This window comes from Poecilia reticulata, linkage group LG21, assembly GCF_000633615.1.
Source record: "Poecilia reticulata strain Guanapo linkage group LG21, Guppy_female_1.0+MT, whole genome shotgun sequence".
Classification (NCBI taxonomy): Eukaryota; Metazoa; Chordata; class Actinopteri; order Cyprinodontiformes; family Poeciliidae; genus Poecilia; species Poecilia reticulata.
The window spans coordinates 22,593,610-22,610,081 of record NC_024351.1 but is presented as its reverse complement, the minus strand read 5'-3'; the positions used below and the strand labels follow the sequence as shown (position 1 = coordinate 22,610,081).

Sequence of the window (16,472 nt, the reverse complement as noted above, 5' to 3'; positions counted from 1 at the left end):
TTTGGTTCAGATGGAGGGTTGCTGCTTGACTGACCAAGAGGCTGCATTGGAGGGCAGACAGGTAAGCATTGAATCACAGAAGGCGAGGAGCGAGTGAGACTAGTGATGGGTCCAGCAACACCGATGCGTCAGTGCGCATGTGTCAAGCCCATAGACCAAAACCCGTGTCGTTGCTCATATTGGTTTCAGCAAGTCATGTGACCGATACAGGAACTGTTTCGAAATGACAGCAAGGCGCCAAACTGTGTTTATAAGGAAGTGATCTGTCAATCTGTCAAAAGCATTTGCCAAAAGAATTCTTGATCTTTTACAGCGTTAACTATGGAGCAGCCCCAAACGAAAGGTTTCCGCAGTGTGGGACCATTTTGATCTCATATTGGAAGATAAATTTGTTTTCATTTTGTTGTTCGTCCGGTTCTTGTCGGGTTCTACTTGATCTATCTGAATCCAAACTCAGCTGGAATTGACTCTTAGTTTACTTTCATATTGTGTTCTGCAGGTTAAGTGTCGCATATGTTTAACTAAACTGCCTTATTTAAATAAATCCACCTTTTCAATGCTGAGGCATTATGAGGCCAGGCATGAGAATGAAGTCCCAGATACACCTAGATAAACTCAGATATGCAGCCATTCTACAAATTACTCAGTTGCATTTTATAAATTATTTCATATACAGTGAACCCTCATTATAACGCGGTTCACTTTTCATGGTCTCGCTGCTATGCAGATTTTTTTTGTGCTGTTTTTTTTTTCAGTGCATTATGTTCTACGTCCTGATTGACCCTATGATTGGTAAAAAACAGTCGGAGTTTCTTCTCTACCTGAGTGCCAATAAAATGACGGTATTTAATACAGATTGGCCATTCAGGAGATAAAAGCTGAAATTTTGAATGCCTGCTGGGAAAAAACTGGCCAGAATCAGCGCAAAACTCAACCGGAGGCTCGCTTGACGAGATCCATCGCTCTGCCGTAGATACAGCTGTGAATCTCGCAAAGCAGCTTGGAGGAGACGCTTTAATGACACGACTCCGGATCACATTAATGAATTGATGCACACGCACATCCACTGACCTGAAAACAGGTTTTGTTATTTGGTTTCAATGTATTTATTTATGCTGTATAATTGTAAAAACCTACTTCATGGATTTCGCCTATCAAGGGTTTATTCTTGGTTCGCTGTAAATGTAGTGTTTACTTCATTTTTTTCTACAGCAGAAGTTTTGTCAAAAAAGCGTAACAGGCTAAATTTCAAAATGTTGTAAAAACKTACTTTTTTAAATAAAAAATTTGTGGGGAAAAAAACAGTCCACAAGCATCCTATTTCCAAACACATTCACTTAAATTTTCACTTTATAGTACATGTTAACATTTTTTATTGACTGTATCTAAGAATTTCAAATATATTTTAAATTTAACTGAAGATATGACATAATACACAGTAACGACATAATACACAGTAACATACAAATTAGTAGGTCATCAAATCACTGCGTTGCCTGTAGGAATTTTTAATGTCCAGCAGGTGTCAGTATTCAGTGACACAGTATCGTCACAGAATCGACACAGTTTTTCTATGGGTCGAAACGCTTCATGACGCCTCATCTACCCATCGCTAAGTGAGACTGACAACAGGGTAATCCAAAGAGGTTTGGTTTACTGAGGAGGTGTCAGTGGAGCTCTGGCAACCAGTGGGTCCACAGCATCACCAGGAATAACCTGAGGAAGAAGCACAAAGAGATATCACTTGAAGTCCACAGCAGGAGATCACGGTGAGAAGCATGGAGGGCTGGAGTACCAAATACTGGCTAACACTCTGGATCTGAAGTGTTGGCAGCTCCGTCCTCATATACTCCTCCAGATGGTCTGATTATTTGCAACTGTGCAAGAATCAACGGCAACGCCCTTGGGAGGGAACAGCCTCTTGGCACCCTCTGGTGGTAAAAGAGGGGGAAGGCAGCAAAAAGGAACCATTCCAACAACCCGGGTTCCCAACACCGTAAATGGACCTTACCAAGCTCCGTCCAGAAACGCCCCTCGAAAATCTCACGTGACTAAATGTCTCACAAACAAAGCCTCACTGTGCTTAGTGTAATTTCATTTCGACTGACTGCAGAGTATTTCTGAGTCGATTAGTGTAGCATTTCTGCCRGATTTTCAMAAAATATCAGCCACAACAATGGACAGGGGAACCAACAAGTTCATGTCATCTTTTTTGGACGACATTAAGGTTTGTGAGCCGCGCGATGCCTCCAAGATTGTGCGCGTCACACCTAAATGCTACTGGTCGATGAGGAACACAGCAGATCCTCACACCCTCAGCATAAATATAGCTGTTGACAAGATCACTGACGCCTATTGTTCTTGCAAGGCTGGGTAATTCGGGCATTCATGGTTTTGAGGGTGATTTCTGTTGACAAATGTTTGTATGTGCCTAGGCCTGATACACAGTACTTGGAGGCTAACACGATTAGCGTGGCTAACACAATTACAGTTTAGTAAAAAGCCTTTTCAGGTAAAATAAAATATTTAATGCATGTCAGATACGGTACACATTGCATATTGATCTGTTCAGCTAACGTAAGACTGTAACAGACAGGCTTCAAGGTGTAGATGTATCGGTACTGCCATTATGCTGTACTTGGCTAAAAGGTTTTCATAATGGATGTGTTTATTATTGACTTTCTTTTTTTCATTCACTAAACACAAAGAAAGCAAAGCAATAATACTTACACCAGCAGACACTCCTTTGTTTTTATTGATCCTAYGACGGCTGCAAATGCGGTTGTGCACAAGCTTTGATCCAAGCAAGCCATTCCGTTTCAGATTTTGGAAATCTGTAAATTTTAGTTCCACAAACACGATCAGGATACCTGACATCGCCTGTGCAGATACCCCACTGACAGTGGAGAACCATTCTTTTTCGAGTCTTGATGCAAAAACTTTCTGCCGGTCTGCTAGTCCACAATGTACATTAGCATACTGTAGCTTGCGTTTGTGAGACGGTCACGCACGTAGTAGCTGCGTTGTGACGTAAAATGGGCATTAGCCAATGAAACGCGGCACCTAAAATTTTTAGGTGTTTTACCTAAAATCAAAGTTTTTTTTACATTGTGGGGTTCCCAGAATTCCACCGTAAAAACTCACGCCGCATGCGCAGCCTGTAGCAGCACCTCGTGCACCTCTGGATGTTTGTAACTCGGCGCAGATCGCGCGCGCCGCCGTTCATACAAACTGGACAATCTGGAAGATGGCCTTCCAGGCGGCTACAATGTGAACCCTTAACTAGAAACGCCATACTGCTGTCTTGGCTCAAAAACTCGCTCAACCCGAACTGTCAAAAGCGCAACAATAACTCAGCCTTCAGTCCCTGACATCACCGCTGTTCCACCGACAGAGAGAAAAGAGGTTGTGAGCCAGGCGGCTCGGTTGATACAATCAGTGTACCTGTAACTAGTCCGGCTCCTTTGCTGATTCGGTCCGGTTCATCTCCAAGACGAGGAACAAAATATGCGTCTTTGGCTTTTCTTTGGTCTCTTTTCCATCCTTTTCACTTTGCCACTTCATGGAGCTCCACTCACGTTAACTTAGTCGGCTGGTGACGAGCTTTACCCAGAATGCACTTGGAGACAATAAAGACGATCCACTTGTAATTTAATGTGTCATGAAGTTAAATGTAAGTGAAAATGAAGCCAGTCACGTAGCACAACATTTTATTCGATATTTGACACCCACTATGTCACTAAAATCAGTTGGTCTTGTAAAGTTTTTAGCAACCATGAGTCAACAATGACTGGAGCCAGSCTACTATATAATCTATTAGGGYAATATTGTATATATTCCTCCATACATCATACTCAATAGGAGTAGGTTTGCCTTCTCCAGTTCTCGTCAGTCATGATAAAGGGTTGGATCCCTGAAGTCATACGCGGCTCCCCGCTGCTCCGCCACTGCTGTCGACCACATCTCCCAGCATTTTACAGTATTTTCTAAAATATGGTAAGATAACGGCAGCTGCGGTTTTCCCTTAGTAAAATTGACCATATCCTTTTGGTAAATTAAAGATGCTGACAGTAGTGAAAAATTAGGTGGAATCACCCTTTACCCAACTTCACCTTCGTCCAAGCAGCAGGGTCTACCATACAGTTCTCTAATATATGTGATAAATCTATGGTCGACCTAAAATTAAATAATCCCAAATACATCATTTGATCAAATTCTCTCATAAAGATGGTGGCGTCAGCTATAGGAGTTTGCCCGGCAATCGATTGCCAGTTCAATACCTGGTCTTCCTTTGAGATTTCGGTTTGATATATCAAAGCCATTTTGGATTTAGTTTTTAAAAAAACAAACCAAAGTATCACACCAGCATTCTATTCTATGTAAATTACTTTTGCAGTCTGGTTTATGGTTTTACATCATAGATATAAACATCAGCAAGGGGTGCTGTGGTGGCGCAGTGGTGAAACACAACTCATGTATTGAGGCCTTAGTTTTTATGCCGGTAGTCACAGGTTCAATTCCCGACCTGGTGACATTTGCCACATGTCTTCTCCCTCTCTCATTACCCTCCTGCCTGCCAAAATACCCTAAACCAGAGCCAACAGAACCTTTAAAAAAACATCAGCAAAATTTGGAATTTTGGCTGATTATTCCATTAATTTTAAGGTTATTAACTGCAGGCAATATTATAATATATATTTTTATGAATTTTATAATTACTTAGATTTTTACAATAGATTTCTCTGCTTTCTACATTTCAAAATCACCTGAAATATATGTTTATGGAGTTATTGTAATTCCATGTATTTTCTACAATAATTAATTGCTTTTTATATTMAAGTCAGCAACTGCAACTATTTTACCATTTTTTGCCGTAAATTTACGGACTTATTTTGCAGTGTTGATTGAYGGTGATTCCATGTATTTTCTACGGTAATAAATTGTTTCGGATTTTACGGTCAGAAACTGTTGTATTTTACCATTTTTTACYGTGAAATTTACTGACTTTTTTTTTACAGTGTACATTCTGCATGTGTATTTGCAGACATAAATATCCCATTGTGTTATTCAAGTAACATTGGCAAAATATCCACCATCTTCTATGTATTTTTTTTTAAACAAAATAAACATGTGTCTGATACTTCGTTCAGTCTTCCACCCCATTGAAGTTGTTGTATCTCTAAAAACTGGACAGAGCAGCCAGCAGTGTGTTCCCAGCGTGTCCTCCATCCCTCCACATTTAAAATGGCCTAAATGGTCTTTGTTTAATAGTGCGTGAAAGCGAGTCACAAGATTTTCTGCACATGGAAAATTTTCCCACCCGGCTTGCTCCGGCTGAGGCTGGATTACAGCCGTATGATTAAAGCCTGCAGCGGTGTTGTGTTGGTTTGCTGTAATGTTACACCAGCAGAGTCCACACAATAAATATTCTACATGTAAATCCCAGTGTTTCTATATGTGAGGTMATTTTAGAAAATCAGCTCAGCCGCTGTTTCTCTGTGGTTGTCTGTTATGTTACGCCAAGAGGCGGGACCTTTTTGAAACTGCATTGAACTTGTAATAATGGGACAACAAACCAGCACCACTGTGTTTAGATGGTTAAAGTTTAAACCATGAACCACATCTTTTTTTTTTTTCCTCCTCTTCTATATTTTTAATTGTGCCGCTGATGAGCACTGTTTTTATTGCTGTACATTGTTGATGTCAGGTATGCAGGTAGACTCAAAATGATTAATGAATGGAAGTATGTTTTATGTTTTTGTTGAGGTCTTTATGTGCTACTGGATACTTACATTTCCTTGGGGATTTTGTGACTATCTGTGGATTAATTGTTTGATTGGTAATCAGCCATCAGAGGAGATGTTGGCATCTTATTCAGGCGTTGGAGCAACAAGCCCCGCCTACTTGGGATCGTCTACATATGCTGTGTTTTGGGGAGATTGCAGTAGATTCACCATCATTCAAGATGTTGGAAAGGTCTTCTTACTATCACCATAATCTTGATTCTCTTTCCTAATAAAGTTGGTACACTGGCTTAGCCACTCCAAACATTTCTTAAATTATTGTTTTGATAACTGGCTGATTGTGCTGTCTACTTACCCCTGATGAACTTTACAGACTTCCGACCGTTGATGATGTCTTGTGCGTGACAGTGCCTTCGGCGACTGAAGTCACAGTTCTGCTTTCATACAGCAAGTATCCCTCAGGTTTACTAGTGGTGGCAGTCTGATGGGGCTGTACAGCCCCTAACCCAGGGGCTCAATGCCACAATGCTCCATTATAGYCTTTGGATTAAGGCTGTAATCAAACACTAACCCTACTTCCACAGCCAGAGGCTGAATCAAACAGCTTGTGTACAATTCCACCATTATTTTCCTGGACTTACCCYTCCTAACYCCTTCTATTTTTAAACTTGGCTATAAAGTGAAGAGCAAACAGTTAAATAACTCTTTTATGGGGGTTTGACAGCAAGATTCCCTGTTTTTACTCTCCCTCAAAATTCAGCTGACACACTCAAAAGAATAAATAGGAGTGAGTAAAATGTCTATTCATTAGTGCATTACAAACATTTTTTTTCCCAATTAAATATYGGTTGTGAAAACCCAGTGAATCGATTATTGCCACGGTGAGCAGCACTGTGGAGAGCCGTGCATACTGAAAGGGGACGCTTGAGATTTCATTGCAGAGCGTTCCTACATTTCCCACAGTGGGGAACGACTGGTGAAAAGTGTGAGTCAGAATGGTGTTGTTCAAATATGCTTAAAAAAAGATGTTTCAAAAATGTGAAAATATCAGTTTTCACAAAGAAAATTATTTACGTTTACATAAACTTCAATTTTCACACAATACTGTCATGTTCTGTCGTGTTATTGTTCTACTGTTTTATTTTCAGATATTTTACCACTAAACAATTTTTAATGCATGCACTGTTAAAGTAATGTATACCACCATGGTTGTTTATATGGGCAATAATAATTTTAAATAATTTTWAAAAAGTAATACATAAAATCTCTGATAAAAATCTGAGTTTGATMTATTTTAGGGACATTTTTGCTTTTGTTTGTAAAGCTTGGGAAAGAAAACAACGAGTGCTATGTCCTGGTTGAGTTTAAAGATGTAATGTTATTTCTGTGGAGCTGGTGATTTGTATGAGGCCATTTTGTTTTGTACGCTTTGTATGTGGAGTGTCTTATAAGCTCACCATAGATATAGTACCAGGTCCTTCATAGATACATTTTCTTCTTCTTTCTATCAAAATGAAATGCACCATATTTCAAAGATAAGTTCTGATATTGAAGTCTACATATATAAAGACATGTAATGCAAGAAAACCTGTAGATTCTCTGGCATTCTTTGCAGCAGTTTTACTGTTAGACTCCTTGCAGCTTCTGCTACTGAATAATTCATGCACATGACAGGATTCATTATAAAGTGTTTCAGTTGCAGCTCTCCTTTAGCTGAGCCAGCTTCGCAGTAATGGAGGCTTGTCTGAAGGCAGTGATTGATTCTGGACAGACTGTTATGGGTCAGAGAATGACGCAGAGCAAGTGGGAATTGTTCAGATCAGTGAACCATTACAAAAGGTGCAGCACAGAGTGTAGAATGCAGTTATGCAGCTTTGTCACTATACTGTCACTGTTTACGTCCAATAAGCTGCTGTTACAGCTCCACACTCAGCAGCTCTCTGTCATGTTGTCATGCCGTTGGGTCGGTGGATTTGSATTTGTCATTCAAGTAACACTTTCAGAAATACAATAAACYTGTCACAATAAGCAATTAAGCAAGTAATTGCATAATAAATATAACTGAGCTCAATATTTCMATTCTTCATAATGCATTSTATTTATGGTTTTGGTTGTTATTTCCTTTTATTTCTTCCTTTCTTGTTTTTGTTTGTTGGGGGTTGTTTTTTTAATGTTTTAAATGTCTTCCAGTTCCACTGAGGAGWGTTCTGTACAAAATGAGCGTTTATTAGACTTTCTGAGTTTGAACTGGCATTATTATGCCATTATTTTGAAAATGGTCTCAAAATAACAATATTATCATTTATTGAAATCATTTCTGGGACATTTTATGGTCAAGTGAAATGTATTATTGTGATGCAGGCATAGGTGTACATTCATTACAAGATTTAAAAGTATATWCTACATTTTCTATATAAAATGTATTGTAGCATTTCTTCATAAGGCARTAYTCCCACATGCTGTATTACATTTCCAAATGTCGATCTAAATCTCAGTGTAGTGTCTCTTCCAGCTGTGCACATCTAGAAACTGAAACTTTCTGTCCTTTGTTCTGAGCTGAAGCTCCGCCAGATTGAATGGAGAACATATGTAAACTACAGTTCTTTTGAGTTTTGCCATTGATTCTTTGTTGGATTTAGGTTTGTAGTTTAACTGGGCTGTTCAGACACATGGAAATAATTTGATGTAAACCATTCCACCATAACTCTGGAAGACAAACCTCTACCTCAGTTTATTTTTGCAACTTCTAGCAGTCGAAGCAGAAAAGCATCCTCCCAGCATGATGCTACCATCGCCGTGTTTTGGTTTTGGTCTGTTCAAGAGGTTTACTTCTTCACAGAGTAATGTGCATGTAGTTCAGAATATTGAGGTTTTATATTTTTTTTCTACATTACACTTCTTATATAATATACACTGAGTAAATTAAAGGATGCAGGATTTTAAGTGAACACATTATTGTCACAAAGTTAATCAGAAGGCGTATTGTCACCTTCGTAAAATCACTTATAGAATAGAATATACTTTATTGATTATCAAGTGTAAGCTGTTTATTAGTTGACAAGCTGCTCCATCCAAGGTGTTAAATATTGATAATACAAATATAACCATAAACCTTATATTTATTAAATATACCTAAGAGTGATATAAATAATTCAAATATAACTGAATATAAGTAAATAAATAAATATTTTGCCAAGAGAGTGTGTGTGTGTGTGTGTGTGTGTGTGTGTGTGTGTGTGTGTGTGTGCGCGTGTGTGTGTGTAAATCATCATTTGGAAAGAAACGGGTGACGATTCTTCTTTCTTTCTTTTTTTCCAAAATTATTTTTGGCAAAATAATGACTTTGGCCATTATTTTAGAAAGGCGACAATATTACACTTTGTCACCTTATGGGTATGACTTATTTTCTGGCATATTTCCTCATATATTTCTTCTGTGTGTCTTCCAGCTGTTACGAGAACTGAAGCACCCGAAYGTTATCGCCCTTCAGAAAGTGTTCCTGTCCCACAGCGACAGGAAGGTGTGGCTCCTTTTCGACTATGCCGAACATGATCTCTGGGTGAGTCTTTCTGCATGTTGCAGCGCTGTCTCACAGGGATCTGGCAGCAGTGGTGATGTCAGTCAAATCCACACTCTTTGTACCGAAACAGTCATTTGATTCGAATTTTGTCTACAATTTTTTAAAAAAGTATTTTGTTTTATCTCTAGATGTTTGAAAGATAAAGCGTTTTGTCTGTCACAGTAAATYGCTCCAGTGACATCCACAGACAGAGTGGTGGATGTGAGGCCTTAGAAACTCAAACCGTCTCAAACTTTGTTTACTTTGCAGCACATCATTAAGTTCCACCGCGCCTCCAAAGCCAACAAGAAGCCCATGCAGCTCCCCCGAGGGATGGTGAAATCTCTCCTGTACCAGATCCTGGATGGGATCCATTATCTCCACACCAACTGGGTGCTCCACAGGGATCTGGTAAGCRGCTAACTTTACTGCTGTAGGTGGAACAACCAGTGGACCTTGGTCACATCCTAAGGACACACAGGTTTTGAAGTTTGGAAGTATATACGGTAACACTTTATTTGAAGGGGTGTGCATAAGACTGACATAACACTGTCATAAACATGACATAACATCTGTCATGAACATAAAGAAGTCTTTATGAATGTTTGACTGTTGTCATGAAGTGTCATTCGGAAAATAATGACACCTTTAATGCAAAGTTGCTCTAAAAGTTGCATTGAAAGTCCATTAAAAATGCCAACTTTGTATTAAATTATCATAATTTACAAAATCATGCACCATTCAAACCTTATAAGCAAGAAGTAAGATCTTGCAGAGTGGATGGGAGCCAGTAGAGCTGGATGAGGAGCAGTGTGACATGAGAAAACTCTCCAATGGCCATCAGTTATCCTCCATTAGCCTAAAGCAGCGCTGCTGTCTCTGAATTAATGCTGAAACTAAAGGACTGAGTGGCTCTCCAGTTTGTCACGCTGAATCAGTGCAGTCAGCAGWGATGTGTTTGTGCTACTGTGCAGGTGTTGYTATGTCCCAGTGTGTTCTATTATTATAAATGAGATAGTGTGAAGGAGTGGGACTGTGAGGAGCAGAACGCCCTGAACTCAACCATCTAATCTGACTGCAGCACACCATTAGTTACTGTGAGATTCTTCACTTCTTTCTTTTCCCACACAACTTCTTTTGTTGTTGATGATGGGAAGTTACATTCTCTGAGACTCAGACAGAAACAACAACAATCCTTCAGGAGGAATCTGAAAGTATCGTGTGTGTGAGCCGTGGGTTGAGATGAATTTGTTCACAAGCTGAATTGTTGCATAAGGGTTTGTTGACCTGGTCTGATGAGTGTTAATGTTATTGAGTAGTTAGCAGGAGTGTTCCAATGCTTCAGCTGGCAGATGAATGCAATGAAAATGAAATGTTGGGTTTATTTGTGGAATAAATAAACCCAACATTTGTGGAATAATATTCCACAAATAGATTTCTTCAGAAGAGTGCCTCCAAAATTTCAAGTTTGACTAGTTGAAGGACTTTAGATCTTGAACCAGGAGGAATGTGTGGGCAGGTTCTTGAGAAACAGAAACCCTTTTAGGCAGTCTGCTTCAAGACCTCTGGAGAAAAGAACATTTTCTGTGATCCCCGTTGGCACATTTGAAAACTACTTTACACATGCTGACTAGGGTTGCACCGATAAATTGGCCAGCCAATAAATTGACCCTGATTTCCTTAATTTTAGGAGATTGTTAATCGGCCGATACTTCCATGTGAAGAAAATCTTAACTAATTTTTTATCAACATCAGTAAAGGTCTAAAAATAATGTCTTGCTCTGCTGTGGTAGAGGTTTTACTGATGGATGGATGAATGAATGAATGGATGGATCTCTGCATGTTTGCAGTTAACAATAGTCACTCCACTGTTACCAACGTATAACAACGTTCTTGTTATACTTAGCAACATTTCAGACAAAAAAATCAGTATCGGCCAAAATCAAAAGCAGCAGGTCAGGCTTTTTAAAAATTTGTAATCGGGGATTGGCCAAAAAACTACAATCGGTGCAACCCTAATGCTCACTATCGGTTTCCCCGCCAGAAGCAACTGAGAGGAAACTGAGAGGAAAGGATAAATAAAGTGTGTGTCAGAAAAAAACATGACCTGCAAGTGTTTTCTGAAAATCTTCATCCTATTGCTACTTTAAGAAGAATGTGAACCATTCCAAACACCTGTAGACTATCTTAGTTTGATCTGGTCTCAACGTTCCATTCAGAGATATACAGTCCACTACAGCCTGATAGGGGCATGATGATGACAAAACCAGAGCAATCTGGCTCCGCCCCTTTTCACTTCATAATAAAAGCTGCTTGTTGTGGGTTTTTTTTTTTTCCATTAGTACAATAATAGCTTTGTAACTTTTGGTTATTGTTGACCTTATCAGAGTTGGTAAATATCTGACTCATCCTTCATATGCTGTCTGTGTTTAAACACTTGGTGCCCTAACCACAGCACGAAGGTTTTAAACCATCTGATTTGTGTTCTGATGTGGCCACAGTAGCCATGAAGTGTTCCTTAAAATAGTCGAAAACATAATGCCAACTGTGGTGTACAAGTTTCTGGTATAGCTCATAAAAATATTGTGGCCAAAAAACTACAAAAACGTGGTAGTGATGGATTCAACTACCCTGATTACCAACAATTTGAATAAAATAAAATAAAAGGAGTTTAAGAATCTTGGCAAATGTTTCCAGTATCAGCTGGTAGATGTACTGGCACCTCTCTGTTATTATTACCTTCATCTGGTAGATTTTCTTTAGCTAACACTAATCTAAAGAACCTAATGGAAATGCACAAAGAACATTTCTATTTTGGATAAACTAAGAAACTAAATACAAAGGAATAAAACTATATAGCAAGACCTTTCAAGCAATARAGTGCTGAACAGAATATGGTAAAACCTGAACTCGGGTACAACAGTAGATCATTATAGTAAAAAATCTAAAGGAAATTAATATTCAACATTTTTTTCAGATAAAGGGTAAGTTGATATGTGCCACGAGTTTGTTGAGGCCAGACTTAATACTGCAAATAAATAATTTTTTTTAGATCATAACAGTAACTTCTTTATGATTTTAAGCACCTTCAATTTTGTCTTTATTTGTTCAACATTATTTTTCATGTCTACTTTAAAACCAAGAGACTTGAAGATCTAGTAACTGTAATATTACTAGATTCACTACAAAAGTTAAGAGAAAGACACCAACCTATCACTTTGTAATTAGTTACCTCTAACTGAAGTTCAAGCTGCAGCTCGAAGTCATGTTTGTAAAATATTGTGGTAGTATTACAAAATATATTGAAAGGTTTTAAATTAAATAAAAAATTTCTGTACATACCCTGATTTTCTTATTCAAAATGTTTCTCATTGTAGATCTGATGTAAAATATTGTCTGAATGTGTTTCAGTGTTTGGTGAGATTCAGATATGAAATGTTTGTGTAGTTCTTAATATTTGTAGACATTAGGATTAGAGGTGTGCCGATCGATCGGCCATCGATCATAATCGGCCGATTTCCGTGAAAAAGTGTATGATCGGTGATGGCCGATCACGGTCTCTTGTTGCCGATCACACAAACCGATCACCTGCTTCTCATTTCGCAGCCTGYCTGTGCAGCTGGTCTCCTCTTTCCTTCACTCTGCGCAAACGTGCAGCAACAAATCCTAAGCGATGTTGAACTATAACGCACTGAGTGAATGGGGTAGTTTGCATGTTGCGGCGGAAAATTGAAGCACGTCAAAATGCATCAACGCGACAAATCTAATATGGCATAAAAACAATGCCATACTTGAGGAGTTTGGTTATATCGAGGCTCACTGCAGTAAAAAAGACATATGGAGGGTCAGACAGCAGGTAGAGCAGCGCACAGCTACAAACACTCACACGGATTAGCATGACCATCAGAAAGCTAAAAAATAAACCGCAAAATTATTTAAGTCTTCGAGCTGCGATGTAAGACGCTGGTTCTGCTCTCGCTGTTGAACCAGGTGGAGCTTCTGCTCCACCTGGTAGTGACTCTCACACCGAACCTCTGCTTAAAGCTGCAGCATCTAACTTACAAAAATACATTTTACATACGTATTAAAACTTTCGCTGTCCTAACATGAGACAGATAATCTCTAAAAAAAAAAAAAATCAATGTCCTCTGCCTCCTCCCTTTTCTGCATAATTACTCCGCTCAGTCAGAAACAGCCAATCAGAACTAGCAGTAATCAGCTAGCCGCCATGCTATCAGGACGTTTTCATTCAGTAACTCAGGATTGTTTATTGTAATGGAACCTGCATTTGCCTTTGAATGTTAAGTTTTAACTTATACTTATTCAAGTATAAGTTAAGTTTTATACTTAACTTAAAATGTTAAGTAACTTAACATTTTAAGTTACTTAACTTAACATTAAGTTAAGTAACTTAACTTAATGGAAAATTGGAAACAAATGTTTCCATTTTTAGAGACAAAAATGGAAACAAAGATACTCTGTAGCCACCTATATTACATATATAGTCATTCTTATCAAAGTATCTTGAATAGGAATCAAATAAACACAAAAATGTATTTTTATCACATTTTACTGTTTTATTTCAAATTGCACTTAACATATCCACTTCAAAAATACCCCTGAACAGTATCACAACACAGTAGTGTTAAATTTAAAGAAGTTGTAGAAAACTTCAAAGTGTTTTACAAACTAATCCACAAGCATCTTATAGCCGGAATACAGAAAATAATTCTTATTCTGAANCAGCTAGCCGCCATGCTATCAGGACGTTTTCATTCAGTAACTCAGGATTGTTTATTGTAATGGAACCTGCATTTGCCTTTGAATGTTAAGTTTTAACTTATACTTATTCAAGTATAAGTTAAGTTTTATACTTAACTTAAAATGTTAAGTAACTTAACATTTTAAGTTACTTAACTTAACATTAAGTTAAGTAACTTAACTTAATGGAAAATTGGAAACAAATGTTTCCATTTTTAGAGACAAAAATGGAAACAAAGATACTCTGTAGCCACCTATATTACATATATAGTCATTCTTATCAAAGTATCTTGAATAGGAATCAAATAAACACAAAAATGTATTTTTATCACATTTTACTGTTTTATTTCAAATTGCACTTAACATATCCACTTCAAAAATACCCCTGAACAGTATCACAACACAGTAGTGTTAAATTTAAAGAAGTTGTAGAAAACTTCAAAGTGTTTTACAAACTAATCCACAAGCATCTTATAGCCGGAATACAGAAAATAATTCTTATTCTGAAAGAAGCAATAATATTTGGGAAACATTTCACTTCATATTCACTGTTACAATAGGAAGAGTTGCATGTACAAAACGAGAGGTTTTATTTTGACTCTTTGCATTATTTAGCCTCTTCAGAGCCTTCATATGTTTTCAGTCTGTTAAAGATAGTATTACTGATAGCAGTACAATTTGCACAATGCCTGTTTTTTTCTTGGAAAAAGTTATGAAAAACAAATTTTTGTCTAAATTAAGGTGAATTCATGGTTCCTTTTTCCACATAATGAAACCGGTAGTGCTTTTGATTAAAAAAATAATAATGTGATCGTATCGGTGATCGGCCCTCATGGGTGATCGGAATCTGTATCGGCAGGAAAAAACCTGATCGGTAYATCTCTAATTAGGATGAATCTGATGTCTTTAAAACAACAAACTTAAGATGTAAGGGTAACCCTCATCAAAACAGCTCTGTATCTGACAGTCAGCTCACAGATCTAAGTGTGTTACATAAGCAGCAGAACCAACAACCAGACACATTGGTGTTCTTGCAGCTTCTTAGTAAACAGATCTGTCACATTAGATTAAAACAACAGGACTGATCCAATTTGCTTTCGCTGCATCTCACATGTGACTGTGCGCTGCAGACTCCCACAGCCCATCTGTGTGTCAGCTCCCACACTTCCATCCCAGTTCCCTCTACAGCAGCCGCTCACAAAAAAGGCCCGTGTGATCTTTCTGTAATAAAAACTAAGCAAACAGAGCAGATTAGGTGGGAGAACTTCAACTTGAGTGGTGCCATCGCTGATTTGATTATCAGATGGTCAGAACAGAGGCTGTCTTTACGTAATTCCCAGCAGCCTGATATTACGCTATGTGAGTTAAAACAGCTGAGCTRTCAGTTGTGGATAAGTGGAGTTCAGAGGTCAGCAGTTCAGGCCTCGGTCTGCAGATCTGTTTGTCAACTTTAAATCAGATTTTGTGTGCGTATCACTAATCCATGATTGTTTTCTAAAATGTTTCATTGCTGCTAAACAAGCCCACACCATCAATAACTCTCCTCCATAAGTTACTGTTGTAATTAGAGTTGCTACYATCTTGAATATTTTGCTATAGTTCAGTCGTTCTCTTTGTTTGATGGCGGAATCATATTTAATGGCATTTTGACGCTTCCCAATTTGATGTCCGTCTATAGTTTCTTAAATTATACTCACAGGCAACTTTATTAAGCACACTGAACTGTTAGGTTCTGCCTTATTGCTTTGACATAGAGCCAAAATGATATCTGAAACATTCCTCAAAAATGTTTATCCGTGTTGACATGGTAATGTCAAATTACCTGTCAAATCTACTGGCTGTAGATTTGTCTACTGCACATACATGATGTGAATGTACTGCTCCTCCACATCCCAACGGTTCTCTGTTGGACTGACATCTGGAATCTGTGGAGGATGGAGTAAAGTCAGCTCACTGCCATGTCTATGTCCTAGTTCACACAGCAAGATGTTTCACCGATTTTCGACAATCCTTTTGGACGCTATCATATTTCTAATCATAAACATTACTTCCACTAGCACTAAGGCACTTTACCAACATGGTTTTTAGCAGAATCTAAAGCTAAAGTGCTACCTGTGTTATTGTATGTGACGGGGTTCTCTTATGCTTGGACAAACAAAAAATGACTGACCAAGGCCAGAGATCACTTTGGTGAAATTTATTCAGTTCAAGTGAACAAAAAAAAATGGCGACATACAAAGACGTTCAAGGCAGGTTTAACAGCAGACAAGACAACAGTACCTTCCATGTAAGAGTCTATCACCTTCACTGTGATCTGGCAGGCGTCTAGCCACAGACTGCCTCCCTGTGGCGCAGAGCCCTGCTTTTAAAGCCACAGGCTCCGCCCACAGAAACCAAACAAACAAACA

General features: G+C 38.4%; 1 protein-coding gene and 1 long non-coding RNA gene across 2 annotated transcripts in view; one reads left to right on the top strand and one right to left on the bottom strand.

Moving 5' to 3' along the window:
• The window catches only part of cdk19 (cyclin dependent kinase 19), a 58,899-nt gene that overhangs the window by 26,768 nt on the left and 15,659 nt on the right, over nucleotides 1-16,472 (top strand). The window contains exons 3-4 of the mRNA XM_017302049.1: nucleotides 9,193-9,303; nucleotides 9,574-9,714. Of these exons, the coding sequence (XP_017157538.1) occupies nucleotides 9,193-9,303; nucleotides 9,574-9,714 (252 nt within the window). The remainder of the gene's footprint in view (nucleotides 1-9,192; nucleotides 9,304-9,573; nucleotides 9,715-16,472) is intronic.
• On the bottom strand, nucleotides 1,374-6,409 carry LOC103458017 (uncharacterized). Its single transcript, XR_532512.2, has 3 exons — nucleotides 6,100-6,409; nucleotides 3,445-3,619; nucleotides 1,374-1,716 (listed from the first exon to the last, which is right to left on the bottom strand). It is a non-coding gene; the product is annotated as an uncharacterized LOC103458017 (long non-coding RNA).